The sequence below is a fragment of the Dryobates pubescens genome, chromosome 2 (genome assembly GCF_014839835.1).
Source record: "Dryobates pubescens isolate bDryPub1 chromosome 2, bDryPub1.pri, whole genome shotgun sequence".
NCBI lineage: Eukaryota > Metazoa > Chordata > Aves > Piciformes > Picidae > Dryobates > Dryobates pubescens.
In genome coordinates, this window is record NC_071613.1 from 41,274,701 (window position 1) to 41,295,112 (window position 20,412).

General features: G+C 41.7%; 1 protein-coding gene across 1 annotated transcript in view; it reads right to left on the minus strand.

Moving 5' to 3' along the window:
• CNTNAP5 (contactin associated protein family member 5) overlaps positions 1–20,412 on the minus strand; it is a 303,945-nt gene that overhangs the window by 160,735 nt on the left and 122,798 nt on the right. The window contains exon 4 of the mRNA XM_054176017.1: positions 8,736–8,883. Within this exon, the coding sequence (XP_054031992.1) occupies positions 8,736–8,883 (148 nt within the window). The remainder of the gene's footprint in view (positions 1–8,735; positions 8,884–20,412) is intronic.

Genomic DNA, 20,412 nt, shown 5'->3' on the forward strand with positions numbered 1-20,412 from the left:
TGTGCATCATCTTTGCCTCTGTGTACTGGCTTCTTGTTTGTGATGGAATTTATCAGCTGTGTTTCTGCATGCAAATTGACTAAACTAGCAGGACCAGCCAAATACCAATTCAAAAAGCTCTTGAAGGGATTTCATGGAAACAGGTATCTAAACTGATTATACACCTTCAAAAATCCTATTAGAAACATATTTTCCCCTTCAGCCAGGCTCTAAAACCCAATCACTGTGATGGGAAACAAGCTTTTAACACTTCAATTGCAATTAATATTTCCTTTGGCAGCAGCAGCACTCTCTCTGTTTTACAAAGTGGCATCTTAAGCAAAATGTATTTTTAATAAACTTTTAATTTTTTTTAAGTAAAATAATCAGAACATTTCAGGTAGCTGTAAATATTTTCAGCTAACATACTGCATTCAAACATGTGACTGACATAATGTAAATTTCAGCCCCAACTTGGCACAAATTATGGATAAAGCATCTATTGTAAATAATAAATCTGGCAACTGGTATTTCTTTTTGTTAGCAAAAATGATAAAGATTAAGAATATTAAATGATGCAGAATTTGAGTAAGAGTTTACTGAGATGCATATCTACTGGAATGCATTCACATAGACAAAAAATACCTTCACAATCCCTGAAAAAAAAAAAAGAGCAGAATCTCTGCTAACCACATTTTAATGATAATCCAAAGTTTTCCATTTCTTTTTTAAAATAACTGAGAGGTCCATATATCAAAAACATCAAAAATTTCAGGTCAACAACTGCATTGTGATCAAAGTCTCTGATAAGTCTCTGATTGAAGTAATCTAAGCTGCCTTCAAAATCCTAGGATTTTTAGCACTAATGGTAGTTTCATTTGTTCTCTCTGGAAACAGAAATCATAGGAGTTAGGTGGGGTTTTTTCCTCTTTTTTTTTCTTCCCCCCCCCCCCCCATTTTTTAAAGTGGACCAGGTTTTAAGGAATAGAATAGAATAAACCAGGTTGGAAAAGACCTTAGAGATCACCGCATCCAACCTATCATCCAACAACATCTAATCAACTAAACCATGCAACCAAGCACCCCATCAAGTCTCCTCCTGAACACCTCCAATGATGGCGACTCCGTCACCTCCCCGGGCAGCCTATTCCAATGGGCAATCACTCTCTCTGTGTAGAATTTCTTCCTAACCTCCAGCCTAAACCTCCACCTGTCTACAGCCTCCCTTAAGGTAGCTGTAGAGAGCAAGAAGGTCACCCCTGAGTCTCCTCCTCTCCAGGCTAAGCAACCCCAGCTCCCTCAGCCTCTCCTCATAGGGCTTGTGTTCCAAATCCCCTCACCAACTTCTTTGCCCTTCCCTGGACACGTTCCAGCAAGTCAACATCCTTCTTAAACTGAGGGGCCCAGAACTGGACAGAGGACATAAGGTGCGGCCTAACCAGTGCAGCGTACAGGGCGCAGAATGACCTCCCTGCTCCTGCTGGCCACACTGTTCCTGATGCAGGCCAGGATGCCATTGGCCCTCTTGGCTGCCTGAGCACACTGCAGGCTCATGTCCAGCCTACGATCGACCAGCACCCCCAGGGTCCCTTTCTGCCTGGCCGCTCTCCAGCTACTCTGACCCCAGCCTGTAGCACTGCATGGGGTTGCTGTGGCCAATGTGCAGAACCTGGCACTTGGATGTGTTAAATCTCATGCCGTTGGACTCTGCCCACCTGTCCATCCTGTCAACATCCCTTTGCAAAGCCTCTCTACCCTCCAGCGGCTCAACACCTGCCCCCAGCTTCGTGTCGTCAGCAAATTTACTGACGATGGACTCGATGCCCTCATCCAGATCATCAATAAAGATGTTAAAGAGCATGGGGTCCAGCACTGGAGCATGGGGCCTTAGTTTGCTATCAAGAACTATAGCAATTTCAGAAAATCAATGGCCTGGTAATGATTTGCTACCATGAAAACTACCTTTAGTAACTTCTGCATGTCAGTATGACCATTTGCACAGAAGTCTGTTGGAACATAAACTTGAAAGGAACTCAAAATTTACATTTGATGAGAAATTATGTCACTCCAAAACTGATTCCATTCCAAATCTGAAGGCAACTGATTATTTTTAATGTGACTATAACTGCAAAGAAATTGAATCCTGGGATAAAATACTTCAGGATGAATTAAGACTAAATTCTTATCTGTGATATTAGAATTATCACATGCTGTTTAGCATCATACATAGAACAATTGCTAATTTAGGAAATATCATAAATACAGAAGCTTTCCTGCCATCTGGTTTTACTGGTTTTTACTTCTGAAATAGGTGTTCAGAAACATATCCTTCAGATATTCTGATTTTTCTCAGTTGACACTTTGACTGCCAGAGTGGGGTTGGACTAAATGATCTTCTGAGGTCCCTTCCAGTCCATAACATTCTGTGATCCTGTTTCTATAAAGGGAATTAATTTATAGTTTAGATCCTATGAATTTCCCCTAGATACATTTAATATTTCAATTTCTTTAAAGTAAACTGCAGGTTTGTAATGAAAATCAGTTCATTTCAACACAGGAAGGAATTAAGAAATAGCTTATAAAGAAGATACAGTCTTTTATTTCCTGTGCATTTTGCAGCTACAGTTGATACTCCTTCTAGCTCTCAAAGATGATTCAGTGTTGCCATAATAGTAGCCCTTTTTCCTTCTTAAGATTTAAGACTTTGAACAGTCTGAATTCATAATTCAGTCCTTTTTTCTTAACTCTCCACAAAGCCACAGCATAACACAGTTTCTTGAAGAGAAATTTACAGACATTTGGCATTTACAGAGTATAACACAAAGGAAAACCTCTTTCTGAAAAGTTCTGCTTCACTAATTATCATTTGTGAGTACACTGGCCAATAAACAGCCCTGAATGAAATGGGAATATGTCAAATAAATGCTAACACTGGCAGCCAAAAGCTGTTAGTGACAGTTTGCAAGACAATAAATTGTTGGCTTCCTGTTCAAAAGACATAGCAGAACCCTAATACAATCACTCCTGAAAATCTGACTGTTTGCTTGGTGTTTATTTAGTCCATATATGTCCATAATCCACTTGCAGGAAGAGAGCAAGGAGAGGAAGTGTTGTAAGTCCTAGAAAACCTTCATGAATGAAACCGGACCACAAAAAATGGGTTTCATTCTGCACTGCCTGCTGGTTTCCTTATGCTCCCTGAACAAGGACTTCACTCAGTCTCAGTACTTTTCTACACTGCCCTCACCAACAAGTCATCAAAAGTGAGATCAGCTAAAATATGCTTGTTTCATGTTCCTTCTCTCTGAACAACGATTCAAACAAATACCTCCACTGTAAATGCATATGTGCTTCTGATAACAACCAAAAAGGTTCCCATGAAGTAGAAATACTTCATCATGGGTTTTTTCTGAAATACAGTAGAACTCAAAAACTCAGGGGTTTTGGTTACATTATTCCATTTGAATTTCCTATCCCAACATAGGTCCAAATGGCAAAGTGACTTGGGAGAGGGTGGAAACAAAGGCAGTTGAAGCTAGATTTCCAGAATCCATTAAAAACATAAACAACAAACCAACAAAACAAAACACCCCCAAACAAACAAAAAAAATCCCAAGAAATAAACACTTCAAACAAATAGAAAAAAAAAACCCCACCAAAACCAAACCAAACAAAAAAAAAAATCAAACCAAACCATAAAAAGACAAAAAGCCATACACAACATAACATATAACATATAAATATATAACATATATAATATATAAAATAACATAATATATAATATATAACATATATAATAACATATAAACACAACATAACATATAACATAACACAAAGAATGTGACCATAGGGCTTAACTTGTGGGACCAGCTATGCTAAGAGATGCCAGGCTGGGAGCAATGCGAGAGCATGGATGGCATTTACTTGTGCAGCAATACAATCTGGAGCAGCAGTGGAGAGGATACACATTTATTCTAACGAAATAGTTCTCACAGTGGTTTGAGAAAAAGTAAACACTTGGCCAAGTTTTCCAAAACACAATAACACTGCCTAGGAACTGTTGCAATTTGAGACAGGAACTTCTTGTCTTGCATCAAAGAACAGAAGCTTTAACTCCCTACAGGAAAGAGGACTGGTCCTGGTTTGAACAGATGTCTCTCCTGGCCAGTCATGCTTTATTGGCTTGAGTGAGTCTGAAGCAGTCTGACTTCCATCTCCATACCCTTCTCAGACATGAAAACAGGGGATGAATGTGGATGAGGACCTCAGAAGTGACAGTTCTACTATGCAGATCTATCACAAAACCATGTCTACCTCTTGGTAAGCAATCATTTGAGTATTTATCCAACATAACTGGTTACAAGCACTACTCATCAGTGCCCATCAGACATTAAGTGGTTCTCCACAATGCATTCTTTTCTATTTCATAAGAAGACAAAGGAGAGAATGGAGGAAGGTGGAGAGAAAAAAATAATACATATGTATAAATTTAATGAAAAAGCACAATATCAGATTATATTCCCTGAAGCAATGACAGCAAAAGATGAGAAATCAGAACCCTGACTTGCAAATTAAGAACTCAGCTCTCAAAGGTAGAAGATACCCTGTCTCACACCTTGTCATTGTTTCTCCCGTGGTTTCCCAGCCTGTTAAATGCACGTATACCTGATTGTGCTGATGCATTTTGGGCTGTTTATAGAATATGACCAGCATCTTCAATGCAGCTATAAATCTTATCCCATGGAAGCAATTGTGTCAGCAGATTTTTATTCCTGCACTAAGCTAACGAGACTTTTCCCAAGTATAAAAGATATTCCCCCTTCACTGCCCCCAGCATCAAAAGCAATTGGTTTGTCATTTGTCTGAACATGTCCTCCGTTGCAGCTCTGGTTATCTGTTACAATCACACTGCTGCTGGAGCTTCTGCTGCAAAGGGACAGTGAGGGCTTACACATACCTCTGCAGGGAAATTTCCATTTAACTTATAAATCCTTTTCTGAACAGGTAATGTCAACATATGTTTTCAGATCAAGACCATCTCTTTCATATTTCAGTACCTATTTTGAGGATGTGAGATGAAATCTTGACAAGGCTTTCAAATAAATGTAATTAATTTTCATTTAGGTGCATTCTTTCTGTGTAAGAAAGTAAACAACAATTAGCATGTGTCATCTGTGCATTCCAGCTGATTTGACTGCCTTGGAGTGGTTTCTTGCACAGGAACTTCAATCTGTGCAGGACAGGGTCAATCACACTCACATGCCTGAAACAGCTTTGTTGTTAAAAAGTGGATTTATGTTTTAAAGAAACATCAACTAGCAGCCAATTAGATGGTGACAAGAAAAAGTGGTGAAGGAAAAAAAAACAACAACAAACAAGCAAGCTGTCTTGCTTGGCAGTGCAGTTTTGGGGATAAATTTATAGAAGTAAATTACTTTTAGCAGGAGTAATAAACAACAGTGAGTGCCATTCAGCAGCATAGTGCAATCACATTGTTAGTCACTTTGGCAACCACTGCACATAGGACCTAATCTCTACCAGGATTCATCATTGTTTTTTGTTACTGTGTCCTAGCAGAGCATTTGGTGACCTACAAGACCTGATGCCTTCCACATGTCCCCTACTAAACAGTTATCAAAAGCTTTGTTTGCCAAATGTCAGCACAAGGTTGTGTTCCTGGGACCTCTTCAGCAGAATATGCTGCACAGGACTTCATACTCCAAAAATGAGAGGTCAGAACCTTGTGCTGGCACAAGACTGTCACATTCACCTAACTGCATCACAAAATGCTTAAGCAGCAGCAAAGCCGCAAACTTCTCTTACAGCTGTCATCTTCTGCTCAAATATGCAAAGGTAAAAGGAGCTGATGTGAGCTGAGTTCACCCAAGGAACCACAGGCTATCTTCCACACCCTGGGGTGTATTACTGTATATTTGGCAGTAGTCCCAGGGTTTCAGCAGATGTGCAGCAGCACATGAAATTCCGGTGGCCTACACCATCAGTGTCTGCAGACATTTGTTTCAGTCAAGCAATGAATGTTGCCTCTCACACATAAAGTATCTCCAGCTTGCTTGTAAATGAAAACTGCAGTTTTCTGCCCCACTATCACTATAAACCAACTGGTTTCAGATCAGGTGTTCTGCTTCCAGAGCAATGTTTTCCTGGAAAATGAAAGGGAGAGCCAGCAGGCCAGCATCATCTGAATTTCATCCTGCCTATACAAGTAGGTTAAGAGGTTGAAATGGCCCCACAGTCACACATGCACCTTTGTGTAGGATTTGGTTCATATGTGTTCTCCACGCACATGTTTTCTTTTTATCTTATACCTCAGAAATAGATCCAAAGTTCAAATGCCTGTGGAAATCCTTTCTTCAGCTTCAGAGGACTTAAGATCAAGTACTCTGGGTTTTTTTTTTTTAACCTACAGAAGCCTTTAAGTCATTCCAACATCTTAAAGAAGACAGGGCATAAATGGGAATTAGGTGCTCTCAGATGAATTTTTACGAGCTGAAGCCTTTGGTACAAGGAGGAACGTCGTTCCTACTCCCAGCCTTACATCCCTTCTTTCATACACGGACAGACACTTGTGTGAAGGGTCATCTCTTAGAGATGATTCACATTTGGGATACTTATTCTCCTTCTAGATTAATTTCCTTCCTGGCTTGTCCAACAGCCTGTCTCTAGTGATTTTTATTTTTATTTTCAAACTCTTCAAATGATGGCTATATTTCTTGTGAGAGAATTGAACATGGTGGATGAGTCTGTGTGCTGTCAAACATTACAAAATGCAGTTATGTAGGTGTACACCAGCTCAAGATCTGCTGCAGATATTCTGTCAGTATAACAGTAAAGATGACATTTTATAAATGATCAAACATCTTTTGTAGAGTGCTGGAGTGCCTGGCTTAGGCGTAGCCAAGATTGTGAAACTATCTAAGCAAAACTTGCAGACAGATATTGCTTGGCATATGTAATTTGCCAGAGAGAAACTTGAATGGCACAATTTATAAAACTGAAATGAATATTTCAACATTCTGTAAAACTTTTATGAATCCCTTTATTTCTTTTTTTTCAATCTCCTACCTTAATTGTGCACAACTGTTTTTGTTCCCTGTAACTGCAGGCTACAGGACAAAGATGAAGACAGATGATATCAGCACAAGGAAAGAGCCTGAAAGTGCCTTTGAAGTCTTTTTCATATGATAGAAGATACAACCACAATCTGACATGAAAGTAGAGCCTGTACAGTATTTCACATGGACTAGAACCAAAACACACTGAGCTACAAAAGTTTCAACCTTTATTTCAAGTTCTGTGTGTTTCACATCTGTTTGGATTATACTCTTCACTGCAGAGGTCCGTTCATTGCTAACAGAAGACAGCTCTTTGAAAACAGATTAGATACTTGCTTTGGAATAATGTCATCAAGGGCAGTTGGCTTTCATTTACAGGTTTCCGTTTCCATGTCCACTGTTAGGGCTGGAAAAGGTCCCTTGCCTTACCAAATATCCATTCAGAGTAGGCTGCTACAAGTCTGTACTTAAATGAGTAATAGTCCACAGTGCCTGAGCATCAGTGTAGGTGGAGAGACATCATTTTTAAAAAGCTGAATGGATCTTTCAGACCTACAGATCTATCTGTAGAGACTACAAAAAGGATCTCCCCATGATACCACGTGAATCAGTCCTAAGGCCCAGGGTTAGTGATGAGACCGCTAAAAATCCTGGTGCTCTAATCAACGGGATTCTGCTCAGATAAAGTTGAGAATTCTCCTGAATAGGAGATTTTACACTTATTACTTTACAACCCCTTTTCTGCACCTGTCAGGAGCAGAGGAGAAACTAAGCTAAATGGGGAGATGTACAAGAACAAGTGTCACTTGATGGTGACCTGTGCCACATCATATTGAGCTTCCTGGTAAAATGCTGTTAATTGCCTGAAATCTCCCCAGAAAAACCTCACCCATCTCCAGCAGTATCTCAAGTCACATTTACCTATTTCAGAAATAGATTCACAGTCACCTGAGAAACAAACACTGGAATTGTATCTCCTCATTTGTAGACTTGTTTTGTGCAAGGGAGTGATGCTGGTCCTTTGTCTTTACGTTTGCCCTCTTTCATGGTGATAGGCAGTCCACCAATGCGTATGCTAGCCAAAACACCCCATGGAACAGTATTTATAGGCTGTTTCAGAGACTGTGTGACAAAGTGCTGCAGACCATGTCTTAGAGGATCATCACCATGTGTTATGAAGAAGACTGCCAAACAAAACACTCATGCAAAAGCAGTTAAATCAACAGATTAGTTCTCTCAGGGGCTATAAAGTCATCAGCCTCAAATAGAAGTACCAGTACTAGCGCTCAGTCTGCAGCACTTCCCTCAACAACTAATTAACTTGCTTTAAAACCAGAAATTAACTATTTAAGCAAAAGGTAGTATTGTTCCTAAGTATAGCTGTACAGCCCATTCCAGGCATCTTTGTGTCCTTCATCAGGGTGGGAAATTTTGCTGCATCTCGCTGCTTTGCACTCACAAAAAGCAGCCAATCATTCTGTGGTGGGTTCAGCAGTCAGAAAGCTTCAGCAGCTGAGCTAGATAGGCCAGCACATCTCCAAGCAGAAAGACAAGAACAACTACTGAAAAACAAATTAATGACGGCCATGTATTTCACATTGCATTTTAACCCATAAAACTTGTGCTGGACCCCTCTCACAGCACAAAAAGCTTTTTCAGAGCACATAAGATGCAACCACTTACTATAGGAGCAGCCGAAGACCTCAACTCTCAGTCCTATCTGCCCAGCGTTGTTCCACTTTAGAGGGACGAAGCGCAAGAAGCGAGCTTTCACAGAGTGCAGAAATTTGTGGTGTACCACACTGTCGGCGTTGCTGTTGCCTGTGAAAACCTGGAAGGACAGAAAGCCTTGGTGAGATGCTATGCACCCAGAAGAGAACGCAGGTTTCTGAATTAAGGCTGCAAACTGCCAACCTTCCTCCTGATTCTGTCTCATAAATTACTCCAAAATCATTTAAACTGATTGTTAACTTTTCTTTTAATCGTTGTGTCTTTTATGCAGGGAAAGGAGGGAGACAGCAGCTCACAGAGGACCTCATTGGAGGGTATACAGTGAGTTACAGAAGGAGGCTGCAGATGGGGATCTTTTAGAAGGTGCTGCATGATTTCTCTGAACTCAGGATTACTCCATCAGCCTCTAACATACAGTCCCTTCAGCATAAGTGAAGGATGCAGCCCCAGTTTGGCTTCTGGTGCATTCAGCATAGTAGAAAAAGATGGTCACAAGGCACTGGGGTTGACCAGAGCCTGGCAAGATGACCAGGAAACTAGATACATCACAGAAATCACAGGCAAGACATGGGAAGAGATGAAAGCCTGAGTCAGTACACAGGAGAGTCAGCATTTTGATTGTATTAGCACCCAAGAGACTTAAAGCTTGCAAACAATAATAATTTAACTATTTTTTTTCTTGCCTACTTGATTAATTGCCTGCAACTTGAAGACAAAATTAATGGCCCTATCAGAATTATCATTTAACAAGAGCAAACTCTCTCATGGATGAAGAATGACTGCAGAATTTCAAAGACACTGCAGCCAAACTTTGATCCTGCCTGAAGCATTTTCAATTCCTTTCACCCCCTTATTCTGAAGTATCAGGCTAGGAATATCATAGACTTCCTACAATCTTCAGAACAATTGAGCAACTCAGCCATGATTGAAGTTTGAACCTAACAGTTTTCTAAACCACCAAAACTGAAGTCAGAACTCACAAAAAACCTCACAGGAAGGCTCTATTTGCAAAAAGGTCATTTGCTTTACAATTATAAAAGTTGTACCAGGTTTAAAGGCATCTGCAGTTCAAACTTGGCACCATTCACCTATGCAATACAACCGGAAGCACAAACTGGAATAACCCCAGTAAAGTAGTTGGGGGGGGGGGGGGGGGGGGGTGGTGAAGAAAAAAGGACTACTTAGCAACTGTTTAATTTTTTAATCAAGCATTGCAACTTTTCCCAAATATACTTACAAGTAGTGTAAAACTTCAAACTCAAGGTGTTCTTGAGTTACTAAACCCAACATGCTAATGTTTTTTTAGTCAGCATGGATTTAGGAAGGGCAGGTCCTACCTGACCAACTTGATCTCCTTCTATGATCAGGTGACCCGCCTGGTGGATGTGGGGCAGGCTGTGGATGTAGTCTACCTGGACCTCAGCAAGGCCTTTGACACCGTCCCCCACAGCAAACTCCTGGCCAAGCTGTCAGCCCCTGGCTTGGAGGGGAGCACACTGCATTGGGTTAGGAACTGGCTGGAGGGCCGAGCCCAGAGAGCGGTGGTGAATGGTGCCACATCCAGCTGGCAGCCAGTCACTAGTGGTGTGCCCCAGGGATCAGTGCTGGGCCCCATGCTCTTTAACATCTTCACTGATGATCTGGACGAGGACATTGAGTCCATCATCAGTAAATTTGCTGACGACACCAAGCTGGGGCAGGAGTTGATCTGCTGGAGGGTAGAGAGGCTCTGCAGAGGGACCTTGACAGGCTGGACAGATGGGCAGAGGCCAACGGCATCCAAGTGCCGGGTTCTGCACATTGGCCACAACCCCATGCAGTGCTACAAGCTGGGGTCAGAGTGGCTGGAGAGCAGCCAGGCAGAGAGGGACCTGGGGTACTGTTTGATGGTAGGTTGGACATGAGCCTGCAGTGTGCCCAGGCAGCCAAGAGGGCCAATGGCATCCTGGCCTGCATCAAGAACAGTGTGGCCAGCAGGAGCAGGGAGGTCATTCTGCCCCTGGTACAGTGCACTGGTTAGGCTGCACCTCGAGTACTGTGTCCAGTTCTGGGCTCCTCAGTTTAAGAAGGATGTTGACTTGCTAACGTGTACAGAGAAGGGCAACAAAGTTGGTGAAGGGTTTGGAACACAAGCTCTATGAGGAGAGGCTGAGGGAGCTGGGGTTGCTTAGCCTGGAGAGGAGGAGACTCAGGAGTGACCTTCTGGCTCTCTACAACTACCTGAAAGGAGGTTGTGGACAGGCAGATGTTGGTCTCTTCTCCCAGGCAGCCAGCACCAGGACACAGTCTCAGGCTGTACCAGGGGAGGTTTAGGTTGGATGTTAGGAAGAAGTTCTATACAGAGAGAGTGATTGCCCATTGGAATGGGCTGCCTGGGGAGGTGGTGGAGTCACCATCATTGGAGGTGTTCAGGAGGAGACTTGATGGGGTGCTTGGTGCCATGGTTTAGTTATTTAGGTGGGTTGGATTGGTTGATGGGTTGGATGCGATGATCTTGAAGATCTCTTCCAACCTGGTTTATTCTATTATTATTCTATTCAGTAAAAAATATCCTTGAACACTTCTATGGCACAATACTGTGAAAGCACTTATTTGAAAGCACATACTTATTTCATTTCACCTTAAAAACACTAACCTAGGAAAGTTCTTTTACAAATAATACGCTTTATTTCCCTCCCACCTCAGTCACGGATGTAAAAAATACACCATATATTCCAATTCCTAATGCTTTGCAATGCCAACATTGCTTGCCCCTGATGAAATGATGCCTTGCAACTTCAGTTAGCTCAGTGAAGAAACATTCCTCAAAACACATAATTTATAAAATTATTTTTACTACCAGCTTATCAGGCTGAAAAGAACATAGAATTCAGCTATCTCAACTCTCCCCAAAGCTTTGCTTAACCTACATCCCTTCTCCTGGACTTCCAATGCACAAGACCTTGTTTCCTACAAGTAATAATGTGACTGTTAAATAACCTCTTGTAAATCCAGCTTATTTTATGATTATTTTTGGATGGGGATACTTGTTGACATCAATTCAGCTAAGCGTAAATGGCAGCTCAGCAGTCTTGCCTGTCAGATATTCTTTGAGGAGTGCCACAAGTAGTACTTCAAGATGTCCTGAGCTTACTTATACTGCTTTACTGATAGGAGACAAATTCAAACTGCAGCAAAGAGTATTTCAGAGGTTTTTTTCCTTACATTTCAAGTGAAAAATCCTGTTGTTCTTAGTAATGAAACTGTCAGCAGAGACTAAAACTCACAGTTAGAGCTGTGGCAATGTTTGCATATCTGTTAAGATACTCATAGATGTGCAAGATGGATAAAAGGCAGTGTTGGTTTTGTTTGTTCAGAAAGTTCATCCTCATGGAATCCTGTTAAGAAAAGTTTAAAATGCAGCTACGAGAATGCAGCCAAAAGGTGAAAATGAAGAGGCAAAAGAAAAAACACACATTAATATAACAGCATTGTCTGTCTTTTTTTTTTTTCTTTTGTTTATTTTTCCCCCTCATAATCCTCTCCTACACAAGGCTGTCAATACTGCAAATTGCATGATAGGACCACAAGGAAATAACTTTTTGTTTTATATAAATAGAAAATATTCTAGGAGAAAAAAAACAACAAACAAGTTAAAAAGCACAGTGCCTCTAAAAATACCTCCTTGTAATTAGAAAATAATAGGAACCAGGTGATTCGTGAATATGACTGTGTGCTAAACAGCACACACACCCCTGCTTGGAAAGCAGGTGGGAATGCAGCTCGAACCGGCACACAGCAGCGTGCAGTGGCCTGCGGGCCCTTGTAGCCGTTGGAAAACCACAGGGGAAATCACAACTACCTGTAACTATTGGTAAGAGCAGCCTTGACACCCCTCTTGCAGGACAAACCTGTACAGACTTGTCTTGTGAAGCTCTGTGTCCAGTTCTGGGCCCCTCAGTTTAGGAAGGATGGTGACTTGCTGGAACGAGTCCAGAGAAGAGCAACAAAGTTGGTGAGGGGTTTGGAACACAAGCCCTATGAGGAGAGGCTGAGGGAGCTGGGGTTGCTTAGCCTGGAGAAGAGGAGACTCAGGGGTGACCTTATTACTCTCTACAACTACCTGAAGGGGGGTTATAGAGAGACGGATGTTGGTCTCTTCTCCCAGGCAGCCAGTACCAGAACAAGAGGACACAGTCTCAGGCTGCGCCAGGGGAGGTTCAGGCTGGATGTTAGGAAAAAGTTCTATACAGAGAGAGTGATTGCCCATTGGAATGGGCTGCCTGGGGAGGAGGTGGAGTCGCCATCATTGGAGGTTTTCAGGAGAAGACTTGATGGGGTGCTTGGTGCCATGGGTTAGTTGTTTAGGTGGTGTTGGATTGGTTGATGGGTTGGACGCAATGATCTTGAAGGTCTCTTCCAACCTGGTTTATTCTATGTATTCTATGTGCATGCCACACACCCAAGTACAATGCATGGGAGCATCCCCACTGCTGGCAGGCCCAGAGGCAGCCCTCTGCCTCCAGGCAGATGGTGTGTACAGCACACTTCAGGGACTGTCTGTGCACTCGAAGGAGCTTTTCGGTTTTGTGAGGTAAAACAGAGACAGCTGTACTTCACTGTCCACAAGCAGACCCAGATGCCCACCCACAGGCATCTGTGCTAGATAGTTTCCTTCACAACACCTCAAGAAAGTGCCAGAATTACCCATATCCAAATCAGTTATCTACAAATCTGATGTGCAAGTATGTAAAACCATCATTCCCATGTTGAAACAGCCAAGTTGGTAATAAAAAAACAAACAAACCCAAACTTCAAGATCCCAATATACCCCTTAGAGTGGTGTTTCTCAAGCTTTCCTAACAATCAAATAGCCAATGAAATTTTGGGGGGGGAAATTCCACAGGCAATGCTATATCCATCGATCCGTGCCTACCAGATGGTTCTGCATGCAGCTGGCACATCACTGCTCACCGCTAACTGCAGGGCATCACTGTGTACGCTTTTAGGATTGCTTTGATTTTCACTTCCAACTCCCACTGCTATACAGATCACCTTCTGATGTTTTATGGACCACCTGTGGGCTGTAGACCATTGATTGAATAACAGCAATTGCCACAGATGGTCACTTGAAAACTTAGATCCACAGCTGACACAGAATTAGTCCATCTATTAAAGAAGATGAAACAAGGATGCAGGACCAGATTTCATAGCCCTGGAGGTTCAAATATTGATTAACAGTAAACTTATCAGTAGGAATAGCAGAAATACTTCCTCTTGAGAAACAGCCTCCATTACAACTTGTTGTTGGTAGGGATTAATTCATGGGAAGAAAAAAGACAAACTGGCAAAAAACCTCAAAGCACCCACCTGCCGTTTCCCATGCAGCACAGTAGCTGTGGGAGAGCATGTAACACTGAAATCTATCAGTCCTTGCAAGTCCTGTAAACACAACAGACTGATGATTTACCTAGGAAATCCTGCTTCTGGCATTCTGTGGGCTCATACATCCAAAAGTTCCATTAGCATCAAATCTTGCCATCAGCTTCTTGAAGGAAAAAGATTTTCCCTAGTGCTGGGGTCTGTAAGGTTAACAGCTTGCCATGGGCAGGGCTGCCTTTCGAACCAAGCCTGTTTCACGATGCCTGTCTGCACGGTGCCCTGCTGTGACACAGACCATAGCACCACAGTAATATTTTATGAGGCTTTTTTTAAGAGCCAGCAAAGGCAGGTCCCACTGGCATGAAGAGGTGAGGTATGAATAGTTTCAGGGGTTTGGAGCAGGGTGAAACCAGCCCAGTGCTGCCTCCTTGGTGGCAGCTTTTGGCACACAGGAAAGGGGAAGACCAAGACATGCATATATAACATCTTTCCCAGTGCTCAGCCTACCTGCTTCATGGGCTATACCAAAGTGGAAAAAAAACAGTGTTACATTTGGATGTAAAAGAAAACTTCAAATCTCAAGACCACCATCATTACCTGTGATTTGGGTGTACGACTGTCTTAGGAAAAGCAACAATTCAAATGAATGGACTGTTTATAGAACTCTCCCATTCAGAGGGATCCCCAAAGCTGTTCAAGGGCAGTTCAGGAAAATGTCACACAACTGTGGTAAAATATGACAGCTTAACAACCCTGTAGACACACGCTTTTTTCCCCCTACCTCATATATTAATTCTGATCTGAGCCACACCAGTGAAATCTGATGTGCTAAATTTTAGACTGCCCTTTGGCCAGACTTTTAGACTGGTCTCCACCTTGAGACAGACAAGTGGGAACTGTGGGTAAGAAGAGTGTCTGCTCATGAAAGCCTAATCAATTCAAAAGACAGCATCAAATGCAGGACTTTATCTTAGACTCTCCTGCATGCACACTCTGCACAGCAAATGGCAGCTTATTTACGGAGTAGCAGAAGGTGGTTCCCATAATGACTCCGATGAATGTGCTTTGCTCTCTCACTTTGTTAGGCAGGTAATCAGATGGGTTCAAAATGACTATGCAAGCAGCAATCAGCCCTGAATGGTGAGCCGGCAGACCTGATGTTAACTACCTTTTAAGGGAGACATTTTAAGACACATCGGATACTGTCATTTCTGCCAAAGTCACTCTGATGAACTGAACTGAGGTTAAAAAAAAATAAATAAATAAAAAAAAATCAGATGATGACTGTGCAGAGGGCAAATAATGCAGATGTTAGCAATTTACAACATATCAACCTTCACCGAAAGAAATTTAAGCACAGAAAAGAGCACTCCACCTTCAAATCTCACCCATGACATCAGAGTATGCTGCCTTCAGTGTCTAAATAAATGAGGACAGGAACACACTTAACTCAAGCCAGCAACTTAGTGAAGGAATCAAATTGAGATGAAAGGCAGCTAAGTCTGTCATAAATCTCAAAACTGCAATACTTGGGGGGGGGAAAAAATCTACAACAAAACAACAGTGTCATTCTCCCTTTTAAACTTTCTTACTAGGATGAGAAAGATCAGGAGCTAGGAGTTAGCACTGTGACACAGAACATGTTTCCTGGAACATGCCTCCCAGGACCTCCTCAAATATTTGAATGCATATACATGGTAAAGAAAACATGCATTTTTGGCTAAGAAGCAAGACAGAAATCTGAAGCATGAAGGGGAATGCATTGCCCAGCTTTTCACATTTTCTAGGTTGACATGAGCTCTGATTCAAGGATACCTTTTATCTTCTCCAGAGGCAACAGACTTTCAGCTCTACTCAAATTTGTGTTACCTGGGACTCATTTCTGTGGGAGTATTGAGTCCAAACATTAAATACACATTCTGGGGGAAATGGTGACAGAAACCAAATTACAGCAAGGGCCCTTTGTCTCTGTACGTGTAGAGATTGAATGTTACCATGATGAGGACACAATACAGCCACAAATGCGCCATATGGAAACTCAGCAGCCTCTGATTTGAATGGGATGCTACAGGGCATTTTTCACATAACAGTTATATTGCATCAGTACCTGCTAGCAACACCTTGGGCCAGAACAGGTCTGCAGTGACATTTTAGAACAATAAAAATTTGTATTCATAGTTTCTGCTGTGAAATGAAAGCAACTGTCAGTGCAGGCAGGTCTAGAATCTCTCGCCTTCACCTCAGCCCTGCCCTGAAACTTAGAAAGATTACACACAGATGAAAAACAAACAAAAAACCCCAAAAAAAAAAAAAAAAAAAAAAAAAAGAAAAAAAAAAAAGGTAAAGAAAAAAAGGTAAAAGAAAAAAAGGTAAAGAAAAAAAGGTAAAGAAAAAACCCCACAACCTGGAAGTCTAAAAGTTCATTTTACTTTTTGCCTTCCCTACATACTGTACATGTCAACAGTGAAAAATCTTGCTTTGCTTATGTAATAAAAAAAGCTCTGCCCAACACATCAAAGCCAGAGCTGTTAATATCCTGTCACAAGGAAACACAGCAAAATGGCTTTGCTGACATCTCAATCGCACCGTGTTGAGCCTGGGAGCTGCTAAAAGCTCCACTTGATTTGGAGGGTGTGTTAAGAGTGGCTCTCCAGCATGGGGGCTTATGGCAGGTCCTGGCCCCTGGGAGTTGCCCTCTTTCAGCATGTGGCCTTAAAAGTCCTTTTGCTATTAGAGGGGGGTCAGACCATTGGGAGAAGGAAAAGATGACAATGAGGATTGCTTGGCTCCTTAAACAGCTACAGTTTAGATCTCTGTTTTCACTACCATGCAGCCACATTTGGCACATGGACAGCAAACTTACTCATTGTATTTACTTATTTCTCTTTCCCAAGAGGCAATGTTAATTTTGTTTCATTTTTCTTTTCAACCAGTCTCTAAAAATAAAATACATTCTTACTTCAAGTACAAGAATCCTGCCTGCTTTTGAGAGTCAATGGGAGCCTTTTCCACTAAGTAGGTTTCAGTCTGAGTCAAGGATGACATGACTGCTAGCTTGGTGTAGGGACTGGAGGGCAGGATATATCTTCTTAGCAGCACATCACTTGTCTCTGAGCATCTCCTCCTTCTTCACATCTGTCTTTCCTGTTAATACATCATGGTCCTCGTAACAAAAGGTAATCAGTCATTCCTGGTTTACCACCTGTGGTGGTTTGAAAGGAAAGGCTCTGCTTTCCCTCCCCCACTGAGAAAGAGACCACGGCTAAACCCAGTTGGAGAAATGAGATTATATTTTACAAGGAAACAGATTCTATGTAACACAACAAATACAGGTATTTTACAATATATACAGGGATATACAGCAAATAAACTCAACCAGAAACCAGACCCCCCACAGAGAGGGCTTCCCCCTGTGCCCCCTTCACCCCCCTACCTCCCTTCTCCCCCAAAAGAGGTAGAAAAGAGATGTGGACGGTTAACAGGGCAGGAAAGGAAGAAAGGCCTGGCACAGGAGTTAGTATCTTATCTTAGTTGGCCAGAATCCCAGGAGCAGATCCAGCCGAGAGGGACAGCGAAGAAAGGAAGACTGAGAGAAAGTTCCCAGCTCCCCTGGGTCCAATCTCACCTCCCACCTCAACTTGGCCAATGAAATTCGTTTAGAATACCAAAATATTTTATAAACATTTAGCCAGTGTGCCCCTTTCTTAAAGGCACAGCGTCAAACGGCCACACCACCTTAGCAAAGTTGCCTGTTTCCAGGCTCAAGATTTCACTTCCAGGCTGAACACTGTGACTTTAGCTAGTTTACAACCTATCATACCATCAGACAGAGAAGCCTCTGTTCCACTTATGTTTCTTATCTTCTTTCCTAACAGCATCTACATTTTCCTTCTTGCAATACCCATCCTTAACAAGAATCTGAGAAACAATATGCCCTGGCACAGTGTCAGAACTGCTATTGGGAGGAGCAGTGGAGGGAAAGAAATAAAACCACACAAAACCACAAGAGGCACCTGTCAAAATTATCTTCCAACAATGTATTATCTGAGGGAGTTACAGCCACCCTTCCATTCCTCCACCCCCCTTCCCCCCCCCCCCCCCCAAAAAAAAAACAAAACAGGAAAAAAACCCAATAGTTTAACTGCTCTGTACAGTAAGAATTAAAATGGATGGCTGCAGTATGGGGTTGTACTGGGAAGTATGCATTCCATTTGTTACTTGCTGAGGGGCTTGACCACTGTGCTTCAGCAACGCAGCATCTACCTGGGATCCTGACCATTAGTCAGTCCCCTACTAGCCACTGGTAATTTCTGTATACAGGAGGGTACACAGTCCATGGGAAGAGATGATGCAATAATGTGGCAGTATCCATACTGCTTCATTACTTTCTTGAATAATCTACTCAGGTGGGAGGGTTAGTTGCCTCTAATCTGCCCTGTTACACTCTCTGCTTAGTTACTTTCCAAACACAGGAACAAATACTCTTAACAGCATCATTAGTCTTGGGTAGATGACTGCCCAGCATAAGTCATATTTATATTAAAGAGGTTGTTTATTATCCTTCTGCTAACAGTAGAGATATTCACAGATTCACCAATAAAATCCATATTTTTTTACACTGTCAAACTATTTTGCTTTTTTCAAAAATTAAGGAGTATCCACTAAGACAATCCATGTTATAAACTGGTGTTTTCTGGATTGATACAGCACCTCTGAACTGACAGCTGGGTCTCCTCAGGACAATACAACATTTCTATTACAACCAAAGAAAAGGAAACAAAGTCCCACAAAACTTTTGGCTTTTTATGCCTTTAATTTTTTTTTTTTTCTCTTTTTCTGATTTAGCCCTATAAAATTCTAATGTCTTTTCTTGCTTTGTTCAGCAGCACCTCTCAATCTGCTGGTTTTCTGCAATGGAATGGACAGTTTGATCTTCAGTTTGAATTATTACCAATCTGTTTCCAGAGTCTAACAGACTGTACCTTGGCAAGATCTGAGGTATTGTGTCCAGCACAGACCACTCCCAAAGGGCAGCCTGAGTATAGTGAACTCTTTTGAACTCACTTGACCTCATGACTAGAAAATGGTCCCTGCCTTCTTCTATTTTCTCATACAGATGAAGCTCAAGTGTTTGATCCAATCTATAGCTGGGCAGGCTGCCCTTCTTCTTCCCAGCAATGAACCAAGTGCATTTTCCTCACTGAGACACTCTTCACATACATATGGGATGTTGCATCTCACACAGCTTCATTCTAGTGATGGAGAATTGATCTTCATCTTCAGTTTATAGAATCAGCTCTGTCTTTGGAGCACCTGGAGGTGAAGCTGTTATTGCTGTTATCATTATCACTACTACATAAATTAATAATAATGGAAGAAAGAAGCAGCAAAATTAAACCCATAAGTTACAAGTCTAAGATAATGTTGGCACCTAATTCCTGTTTCTGCTCAGCCTCCTGCACTTTATCTTAAAGGCAATCCTACATATAGGTAGTATTTTAAGCTGTATCGCTGTATCATAGCAAGGATAAATATTTCCCCAGTACCTTGACTAGATTAACCTTAGCCAATAGACTGAAACTGCTCTTTCCACTGCCAGTGCTAATCATAGATTTCAGTTCTTCTTCTGCATAAATCTCATGGAAACCTTCATGCTTTACATTAAATGAGAGGGATTAACAATGCAGTGAATGTGTTTGTGTGTGGAAATGTTGGGGAACTCAGAGAACCCTCCCTGTATTTAGCTTCATCAAAGAGAATTTAATTTCAATTTAAACACCTAGTTCTGTACACTTGGTACCTCTCTTGTCATAATTTGCCTGACAGATCCAGCAAGATGACACCAGAGAGGTGTTAGTTATTCCATGCAACAGTGACTTTAGATGAATATTGTGCTTCATTATCTTACATTATTTCCCTGTTAAGAAGTTTGATGGCATTTTCATTTGGATTACTAAAGTAATATCCTGCAGAAGATAAATAGGTAGGCTTGACTTTCTCTACTGTTTTATAATGCACTGAAATGTATACGCATACACTACTTCTTTTGCTACACATTGTCTTCTGCACCACACTTCTGTGCTCCCTCCTCTCGCTAGAATGCATGTGGCAGCCCTAACAGCAGGATATGTAGTGCTGATTTATAAAAAAAGATCAGTGTTTGAGCAGTTGTTATGGATCACACATAGGAAGGCAAACAAACCCAGCAAATTGTCATCCTCTCTTGTACCATCTCCATTTAAGGAAAGACAACAAAGAATGAGGAGTG